Source organism: Sitodiplosis mosellana, unplaced genomic scaffold (genome assembly GCF_009176505.1).
Source record: "Sitodiplosis mosellana isolate CC-2019 unplaced genomic scaffold, AAFC_SMos_1.0 Smas_scaffold_6166, whole genome shotgun sequence".
Classification (NCBI taxonomy): domain Eukaryota; kingdom Metazoa; phylum Arthropoda; class Insecta; order Diptera; family Cecidomyiidae; genus Sitodiplosis; species Sitodiplosis mosellana.
In genome coordinates, this window is record NW_022601407.1 from 3,357,957 (window position 1) to 3,368,658 (window position 10,702).

The following is a 10,702-nucleotide window of genomic DNA, read 5'->3' on the forward strand; positions in this document are numbered from 1 at the left end:
GATGTTTATTACTTGACTCCAAAAACAAAACAAAACAAAAAGAAAGTACTGTTGCCCATGTTTTATTAGCTTCTTAAGACAAACCCGTCGTAAGTGGTAAAACATTCGAATATTCCATTAACATGAAAATCAAACTATCTACTTCATTAACCAGTCTTATTCAAGTGCCTATTTGAAATTTGGCAAAGTAATGATAGGTTGCATTTCTGCGTACGTTCTGTTTCATTGAAATTGAAAACCGCAAAAAAATCCCATTTCCTATTTTTTGAATTTCGTTCTCCATTCAGTCACTTCAAGTGTCACTATGAGTTGAACCGAAGCTCCACCTGCTGTCAACTCGCATCAAACTTCACAGTTTGACAGTTCTTTCAAAACCGAAACTATGATGACATATTGTAAACAAAATATTCGGATGAATGAAAATTGTTTTTAATTTGTGATTTTATTCGAAATAAACGCAAAAAACTCGAGATGGATGTGAAAAAAGAACCGGATTGTTGTCGTTTGTGTTACACACAGGTTGTAGAATACGTCAGTATATTCGGAGATACTGCATCGGCATTGAATATTGTTGACAGTCTACAGCAATATTTTTACGATAAAGTAAGTTTTTACCAGTCCACCTTTCGATGAACGAACCCCTTGGAAACTCTCTTCTGAATCCTTATAGGTAAGCGACTCGGATATATTACCAAAAGTAATTTGCTACGACTGTTTGGACAAAGTAGAAGCGTTCCACAAGTTTTCGGAAGAGGTCTTTGCATTGCGTGAACAATATCTGCGACAACATCTCAACAACGCTGTCAAAGTTGAAGACACAGCAGGTAACAATCGTCGGTGTTGCGCTACTTTTGGCTGGTGCTTGATTTGTTGTACAAAATTTTCAGAATGTGCCAGTTTGAATGTCGAGCCAGAAATCCATCGGGAGATTATTTGCGTGGAGCCAGTGCAACCAACGATAGTTGAGAGAGAAGACGAGGCTATTGAATCAGCCGAAAGTATAATACACCTTGAACCGTTGGATAAACACGAATTTTCAGATAACAATGAATGTGACGATAATGATGAGTTTGATTACGACGACAGTTCAATATTTGTTGACTCAAATGAACTGCCACATGGGACGGATAACAACGAACTTCCACGGCACATCGACGAAGTGACTCCTGAACAACAGCAACAAGTTATTGATCAATACTTCGACATGAAGTGTATTTATTGTGAAACAATTTTAAAATCAACGGACGATGCCACCGCACATTATGCGATGAATCATATTAATCAGCCGCGAGGCTATGTACGTTGCTGTCAATCGAAATTCACATCGCGATCAATATTCAAATGGCATATCGTGTGGCATTTAAATCCGGAGGTGTTCAAGTGAGTTTAGTTTCAATTGACAACTAAAAAAAAATAGTTTTGTTAGCAAAGTTATCTTGTGACTCAAAGTATTTCATCCAGCAAAAAATAATTTGTTTGGCAAAAATTTGCAATTTCCCAAATAACAGGTGCAACGTTTGTGGCATAATCAAGAGGAGTTATAACAATCTTGCGGAACACAAGGCTGGTCACACGACTCAATACACTTGCGACATATGCCAAAAGACATTCCTGCTGAAGAACTCAATGAAACGACATATGCGTGAGATACATGTGGCAAGGTCGAAGTTTCCGTGCGATCAATGCGATGAGAGGTGAGCAAATGTGAATTGTTTTATGACAAGTGAATTATATATTCTGAACAAAATTGGAAGAATAATGACTACGAAAAAAATCCGGACTTTTTTAAGCATTCTCTCATAAATCTGAGCGCAATTTTCTTGATGAAATCCGAATTACAACCCCTTTTACCATTTCAGTTTCAGAATGCAGAAGCACTTGGACACTCATGTCAAAATGGCACATCCGAAAGGATTAGATGGTAACTTTCTCTTCATCATTCATAGAGTTTTGTCGTTTAATGTTGTCGTTTTTCGTTGTCGTTTTTTGTTGCAGGCTATGAAGAAGATGTGCGTAATATAAAAATAAATTTGAGCCCAGAACAAATTAAGAGTGTCATGGATGCCCATTTCAATATGAAATGTGATTTCTGTGATGTGGTGTTTGATGGCATAAAAACGGCCCGACCACATTATTTATCACAACACGACGTCCAATTCGGATACATCAAGTGCTGCAATATAAAACTTCGCCATAATCAAATTGTTATGGATCACATCCAATGGCACATCAATCCAGACACATTCAAGTATGTACGATTTGTATTTTGCGCGTGTGTATGTAAGTAGGGTGTTTCTCGAATCTGAAAAAGAAAAAGTGGCTAGCGTTAATTTAAAGAGAAGCCAATTCTATGTCAAATGATGACCCTCATGAAGTATTGCGATTGATATTCACACTCTCCGAAACAAAAAGATTTTGTAAAATCTCGTGTTTCAAATCGTAATAAAGTGAAGCAAGAAGAACTCAGTTAAATAGAACATAGACGGCGATTTCTATGCAACTGATAAAGACAACCAAACGATTCTCGATTTCCAGCCTGTTGAATTAATTAATAACATGGAACTAAACTAGAGATAGAACCAGTTATGAATCATTTTAGTCTTTTAATTTTGTCTTGGACTATCATGGTATTTAGTTATCATGGGGCTCAGTAATCCAAAATCCAATCAGCAGAGCTTACAAACACAACTATTTACGCATCAGAGAAAAATTTGAAGATCATACAGAACGATTTTGTGTTAAAAAGTTTGAAATTTCTGGCGAAACCATATCCGATTGCCTTAATTATGGGAACTTTTGATTATGTCAAGCAAGACTATTACAAAATAATTGTTCAGAAATACGATATGACCAGTCAATGACAGATAGCTGAGGATATATGCTGAGAATAGAAACTCAGCAAGCTGAGATTGGGATATTTTGACTTTGTGACGTGCTATTCAAACAAATTTATGATGGAGGGAAGTTTGAAACACATTTTACATTACACTCCATCAACACTCCACCGAAATTTCACATAAATTTGCACGAATAGCAAGTCACAAAATCCAAACGTCCCAATCTCAGCTTGCTGAGTTCCTATGCTCAGCATATATCCTCAGCTATCTGTCATTGACTGGATATGACAATAAAGAGCGCATGTTTAGTCGGTTTATAATGCACCGATTGAAATATCATTCTCAAACTCATTCATCAAGCGATAGTTGCTCTTGGCCAAATCAGGATTGCATAAGCTGTTTTTATTCTTGTACTTTGAATGAAAAAAAAAAACAATATAAACTAAGCAAGATATTCAGGTTGACTTTGTTTGACTGTATAAATTATTTTATGAGATCTGAGTGTTCAGAATCGCTTTGGAAGGAATAAAATTGCTTGTGAAAAGAAAAGAAAAATGACCCAAAACCTGAATATTATAACAAAAATAACGAACTCGTTAAATATCTGTCTAAAATAACCTCGTGCAGCTTGGCGTCATTTCCTCCACTTCCATATGTTGATGTTTGAATTTTGACCAGTAAGCTTCTACAATGGACGTTAAATGCGAGTGGGAACGCCACAAAAATGACTCCAATATAGTCGATTATTGATCAAACTTCTTTATCGATTCCATTTTATTCCAGGTGTCGATTATGCAAAAAAGAGACAAACGGTCGACCAAATCTACTTAAGCACATAAAAAGCCATCAAATTCTGCAACAAAAACAGTTTTATTGCAATCTATGTGAGAAAAACTTTGAACGCGGCTATATATATAAAGCTCATGTAGAACGTGTGCATAAGGAGATAGACCTGATTGAGCCAGAGCCAGAAGAAGATGATTTGGAAATTTCCGACTATGTTGATGCATCGTGTGATTTGTGTTCAGAAAAAACATTTACCTCATTCAATGCAGTACAATCGCATTACTTGGACGTTCACGGGACAAAGGATGGATATGTGAAATGTTGTCAAAGTGAGCATTATTCAATTCATCCGCTTTATTTCACTACGATTGTGTTGTATTTTAACTCTCGCGATGGTTGTCATTTAATTTTGATTTCAGAGAAATTTCATCGGTTGCACCTGATTAGAGATCACATGGAATGGCACAGAAACCCGAATATTTTCAGGTGAATTTCATGATATGATGAAAATTTGGAAAATTCCATTTATTCGTATTTTTTCAATATTTTATCGCAAATTCTTGATCATATTTCATGGTGAATAAAATATTTCTCTTGATTAACATCGAATAGATGCGACATTTGCAATAAATCAATGACAAGCCGTCTTACGTTAAGCCAACACAAGGTGCTGCACACAAAAAAGTTCTTCTGTGAAGAGTGTCAACGATCATTTCGCGATGCTAATAACTTGAGAAAACATATGAGATCACATAAAGGGATGCGACCAAGATTTATTTGCAATATATGTAATAAAGCGTAAGTTTGTTGTTTTTGTCAGACTTGATTGTCACCATTTTTCGAAAAGAAATGCAAATTCAAAAAGAAAATATGTAAAAAAAAAACTGTAGTAGATTAAAGACTAATTAAAACCAATTCTATTTATTCGATCTAGGTATTTCACGAAAAGATGCTTCCAAATTCACTATGATACTCACAATCCGAACAAAAATAAATCGTCTGAATCACTATCGATTTGTGAATTTTGTGCAAAGGTAAGGTTTTGTTTTTAATTACTAATGAATTCAAGACAGACCAAGACCGAATCGTTTTAAATGTGATCAATTTCAATTGATGTTCAAAGGCATTTCCAACAAAACAACAACTGGAAAAGCATTTAAGAAAGCATTCGACCGAGCCACCAGAGCCGAGGCCAAAGTTTCAGTGTAACATATGCCAGGCTTGGTATGCGACAAAAGGCATATTGAAGACACATCAGCTGATGCACACGACAGGGCCACAGAAATGCAACCAATGTGGTCGAATGTCGGCTAACCTGAATGCACTAAAGTCTCACATACGACAGGTTCACTGTGCTCCTGATTTTAAGTGCCATTTGTGTGACAAAATATGCAAGTCGAAGGATTCACTCAAGGTAGGTTGTTGTTATTTTTCAATCGATCAACTTTATCTTCTCAAATGTCAAAGTAACCGAACGATCATTTTAGAGTCATATCGGGACACACCTGAACGAGAAACACTACAAGTGCACATATTGCGATGAGACATTCATTTGGCGTACCAACATGTATAAGCATCGCAAGATACATACAGCAGAATGGCTAGCCGACAAGGCCAAGAAAAAGGCAGCACAAATGAAGCCGTAGAAGATGAAGATTACTTCTGACAAATGAGCATAACATATGAACCGGTGGGCATAAAAACAGTGCCGAATGGAACGAAGCGTTTTTTCTTCATACGGAGTTGTTATTGTAAAACAATAATAAATAGAAAATCTCACGCTGTGTTTCCCTTGTTCGGCCACTAATTAAATACACTGTTTTTATTCTCAATGAATCATATTTCTATTACAATTTTAAATTGTTAGAATCATGAGGAAATATATAAAACAGTTTGAATTGAAGAGTAAATGTGTCTATGGCAACTCAAGTAGAAGCATCTCATCAAATTGTCAGCATCTTAGGAAACCGTTACAAAAATGTCGCAATGATTGATTAACCCTCCTTCGTTCACATATTTAAAACCCTTAGATCGCTCACCTCGGGTCTGGCTGGACCCCTATGTATTTGTATGCATTTGTATGGGAATAAGGTATGCATGCCATCTTATTTTTCATGAGACTGATAAAAGATAAGTGATAACTGTCTTCAGCAAAGTTATTGAGCGGGTCAAGTTATACAATTTTCTTCCATTCGCCATCTCATTATCTCTTATCAGTTCCGCGAAAAATGATAAGAGATATCTTACGTTTTTCGCGGTGTTTCGCGCAACTGATAAGAGATAACGAATTTATGCTCTGGGCAAAGTTGTAGTACTTTATCTGCCCTACCACTTTGTCGAAGACAGTTATCACTTATCTCTTCTTTATCTCGTTATCAGTTACGCAAAAAATGATAATCAAAACTATCCATCATACTAGCGGTCTTCTGCGGTTTTTCGCGTATTTCACGTAACTGATAAGAGATAAGGAGATGGTGAACTGAAATAAATTGTAGAACTTGACCTGCTCTATAACTTTGCTGAAGACAGATATCACTTATCTTTTATCAGTCTCGTGAAAAATGAGATGGCATGCATACCTTATTCCCATACAAATGCATACAAATACAAAGGGGTCCAGCCAGACCCGAGGTGAGCGATCTAAGGGTTAAATAAAAGCAAATTAGTCATATAAAAAAGAGAGACACATCGGCCATTCCACACGAAATCAGGGAAGAGTTGTAATGTGGGGTCGCCGAATTGGCTGAAAATTGGCTTGGAGTCTTTTTTTCGATAGAAAAAGAGAAAACCAAAATCTCAGGCCTGTAAGAGGCCCACATTTCTGAGTTCACCCAGTGTAAATTTTGCAAAAAATCGAAAAAAAGGGTTTGCGGTAACTAAAATCTAACTGTGAAGTAATTGACACATTGCCAAACCATTGGTACCGTTAGAAAGGGAATTGATGGGGCTACAAAAGCCGCCTAGTAACCTATTCTCTATGGCCCCATTGGAACCTCCAAAAATGGGTTCAAAGTATAAAATGTTAAATATCTCAAAAGAGTGGGTTTTTTGCGTTTATGTCGCGCCGCTTCAGATGGAAAAATAAAATTTCGTGTATACAGTATTCAGTTCGTGTATCTGGCCTCGGCAGGTGAGTCATATGTCATTTTTCAGCGTTTTTGTGGGAAAAATGGTCGAAAATAGCCTCTTACGACATTTTGATATGAGAAAACTGCTATTTTTTCGTCAAAATACATGAAAAAACGACCTTTTCCACGTCGGTTTACCTATAAATTTGGTCCGAAACTGACTTTTCTTCATAGAACAAACGAATGGTCGAAATCTGCTTACAAAATCACATTTGTGGCATAGAAAACCCACCTATAATGGGCTGTCATGATTCTATTTCCACGTAATTTTTGACGGAAAATCGATGTAGACTTATCTAAATCCTGTCTAAAAGGTCGAAAAATGACCCTGCTTCGGAGGATGTTTTCAACTCGCAATAAAAACACTTTTTTTGCTTCAAAAATTCCCTATTCTGCATTCAATCGTGAATGGTTTTTATTTTCCAGGGAGGTATCTTAAATTTGCGTAATTCTATAATTTTACGTTAGAAAACTCCTATTTATTTTCGAAAATAATGGGGGCCTGTGAACAATTAAACACCCATTTTGTTGTATTTTGGTCTCAAATCGACTTTTTCATCGAAAAAATCACTCAAAATGGAGATTTTACACGGGGTATACACGAAATTTTATTTTTCCATCTGAAGCGGCGCGACATAAGCGCAAAAAACATGTCAAAAAAAGCATGTCAAAAAAAACACCACTCTTTTGAGATATTTAACATTTTATACTTTGAACCCATTTTTAAAGGCTCCAATAGGGTCGAAGAGGGTAGGTTACTAGGCGGCTTTTGTAGCCCCATCAATTCCCTTTCCAACATTACTAATGGTTTGGTAATGTGTCAACTACTTTTTAGTTAGTTTTCAGTTGGCGCAAACCCTTTTTTTCGATTTTTTCGATTTTTTGCAAAATTTACACTGGGTGAACTCAGAAATGTGGGCCACTTACAGGCCTGAGATTTTGGTTTTCTCTTCTTCTATCGAAAACAAGACTCCAAGCCAATTTTCAGCCAATTCGGCGACCTCACATTACAACTCTTCCCTAGGGGAATATCACGCAATTTTTATTCGCAAAACTTATTTCTATCTCATTTATTTCATTAAAATCTAATGAAATCTAAGCTATTTCAAATATTTCGCAAAATCTGTATTATTCACTCATATTCACCATGTGCTGACGTCATTACCGCTTCAAAAATTCGGGAAGTGGGTTTTGGTGGATCCTCAGGATCGTTTAGTACTGCTCCCGGTTCTGGAAGTGGATCCTCAGGATGGGCCAGGGCATTGTCAAACCAAGTCTGGTCCATCCTGAAGATCCACCAAAACCCACTTCCAGAATCGGGAGCAGTTCTGAACGATCCTGAGGATCCGCCAAAACCCACTTCCAGCATTAAAATATCTGCAAAAATCGACCAAAATGAAAAAAATCTCAGATATCTCGCATAATTTAATATAATTGAAATTAATTTTTAGAAAATGCAAAAATCAATAGAAATTCAATAGAATTTTTTGCGTGATATTCCCCTAGACTCTTCCCTGATTTCGAGTGGAATGGCCGATACATCAATTAATCTGTTTTATAGCCCATTTTGGACTGGTTCTTATATAAAAATTCATCCAAGCAATGACTGAGCATGTATATATGTATTTTTGCCGTGTTGTGAATATTGTCAATAACGGAATGAAACTAATCTTAGTTAGACTTGGTTTTACTTAATTTGGAAACTTTAAACAAAGCACAACCGTTCAACCGAAACACCATCTGGTGTCAATTGATGATAAACTACACTTTGACAGATCTTTCAGAACGAAGTTCATTTGACACATTGTAAACAAAACATTCGGATATGAACAACTTGAGTTGAATTTTCTGGCTTGAGTTCTGAATGAACGGAAAAAGTTACGAGATGGAAGTAAAAATGGAACCAAACCTGTGTCGTTTGTGTTAAACACAAGACATAGAATACATTAGTATATGCGAGATTTCTGCATCGATACCGAATATAATTGACACACTGAAGCAGTATTTTCACGACGAGGTAAGTCGTTCGACTCAATAAAACCGGCAGATTCCAACAAATGACTATAATTATAAGGGAACTACTCCTAATCCTTGAAGGTCAACGATTCGGATATTTTGCCAAAAGTTATTTCCATCGAATGTTGGGACAAAATCGAAGAATTTCGCCAGTTTTCCCAAGAAGTCATTGCATTGCGCGAAGACTATCTGCAAAGTATCAACAGTGCTGTCAAAGATGAAAACATTGAAGGTAATATTGGTCAGTCTCTCGCTGTTTGGATGCTTGATTCGTGTACATTATTTAGAATGTGTGATTCCGCCAGAGATCCACCAGGAAATGGTTTGTGTTGACCCATTGAGGCCCATCAAAATGGTATTGGAAGGAGAAGATGAGAATATGGAATTAGAAGAAAGCAAACATGAATATTATAGCTGCACAATAATTATTAATAATATATTATTAACTAGGCGATATTAACAACTGATACGTTATTAACATCGCCTGTCAATATCGCTATTACTTACTAGTTAATACCAGTTAATACCGGTATTATCATACTAATATATTATTAACATGCGATGTTAATACCGATAGTATGATCATACTATATTATTATGATTTTCATCATAATATTTTATTAACATCCATGTTAATAATTATTAACATTTCTGATGATATTTATTAACATCGCTGTTAATAATATGTTATTAACAGCCGATAATATCGCAAATTTTCCCATTTTTTGTCGCGGTTTTTCACGGTTTTCGCGGAACTGATAGGAGATATCAACTTGGTGTCTTCGGCAAAGTTGTAGTACTCAAGGTCCCGAGCTATTGATGACGTCACTCGCATTTATCTAAATTATCTTTTTAGTTTCAAGACTCGGCAGCGTTTGGAACATCACACGAAAATGACACATTCGGAAGGCATAGATTTTGACGGTTAATAATTACAGCCGAACAATTTTTTCAGCGTTGTTTGAACATTTTCGGCATTTCATTTTCTTTTCTTCACAGATTATATAAACGAAATAAGAAACATTGAGTACAATATAAGCGAAGTACAAATCAGAAATATTATGGATGAATATTTCAACAAAAAATGTGATTTCTGTGATACTCAACTCGATACTGTCAAAATAGCTAGAACACACTATTTATCGGAACACGGGAATCCAAAAGGTTATCTCCGGTGTTGCAATTATAAACTTGTGAACAATACGATACTTATGGATCACATTCAATGGCACATCGATCCAGACATTTTCAGGTTCGAGTCAATGTTCAATATTCAAAATAATGTTTTTGTTCGGAAAACACGTGAAATAGACTTCTGACGACATTTTGGTCTTAGAAAACTGCTATTTTTTCGTGAAAATAATGGGAGTCCACGAACACTTGAATATCCATTTCGTTGTCATTTTGGTCATAAATCGGCATTTTGGCATCTGAATGTATGAAATTGAACTTTTGCTCGGGGGATACATAAAAAATGCACTTTCCAGAGCTTTGGTGGTTGGGAACTAATATTTTTTTAATGAAATAATGAGAATCCACAATCGTTTCAACACTCTTTTTATGGTTATTTTGAAATTTAATCATATTTTACCGCATTTTATAATATGAAATTAGAGGAAATTGGGACTTTTTCAATGGTAGTGGAAATTAGATAGTGCAATCTCCAGAACTTGTGAAATTAGAATGCCAATGTGTTACCCAGAACATTGCAATTTCCTGATAATAAGACCTTAAAATAGACATACTTCTGGTAAAAATGTATTTCTCCAAAAAAAAAAGCCTTACAAAAGTTGTGATATCAGATGAAAAACTTCTAGACGAGGTTAAAATGGAGTGACGCTCCTGTGCGTGGATTCACCACTCAGAATGACTGATATCATTTTGAGTGACGCTAGGACGCTGTATTACTGGGAACGAAGTTCAAAAGTGTTTTTC

At 36.0% G+C, this 10,702-nt stretch overlaps 1 protein-coding gene across 1 annotated transcript; it reads left to right on the forward strand.

Annotated features, from left to right (window-relative positions):
• The first annotated feature begins 51 nt into the window (after positions 1-51).
• LOC129575225 (zinc finger protein 665-like) lies at positions 52-5,533 on the forward strand. Its single transcript, XM_055458316.1, has 12 exons — positions 52-603; positions 671-824; positions 888-1,380; positions 1,509-1,694; positions 1,860-1,921; positions 1,996-2,248; positions 3,621-3,952; positions 4,043-4,109; positions 4,236-4,421; positions 4,558-4,657; positions 4,747-5,037; positions 5,111-5,533. Exons 1-12 carry the CDS (start codon positions 472-474, stop codon positions 5,267-5,269), a joined length of 2,415 nt encoding a protein of 804 aa, XP_055314291.1. The 5' UTR covers positions 52-471; the 3' UTR covers positions 5,270-5,533.
• Positions 5,534-10,702: the final 5,169 nt, after the last annotated feature.

Excerpts from the sequence above, each read along its gene's own strand:
- LOC129575225 (XM_055458316.1), top strand. The coding sequence starts at position 472 with ATGGATGTGAAAAAAGAACCGGATTGTTGTCGTTTGTGTTACACACAG. Across the intron at positions 825-887 it reads CAAAGTTGAAGACACAGCAG|AATGTGCCAGTTTGAATGTC; the intron begins GTAACAATCGTC and ends CAAAATTTTCAG. Across the intron at positions 3,953-4,042 it reads ATATGTGAAATGTTGTCAAA|AGAAATTTCATCGGTTGCAC; the intron begins GTGAGCATTATT and ends TTTTGATTTCAG.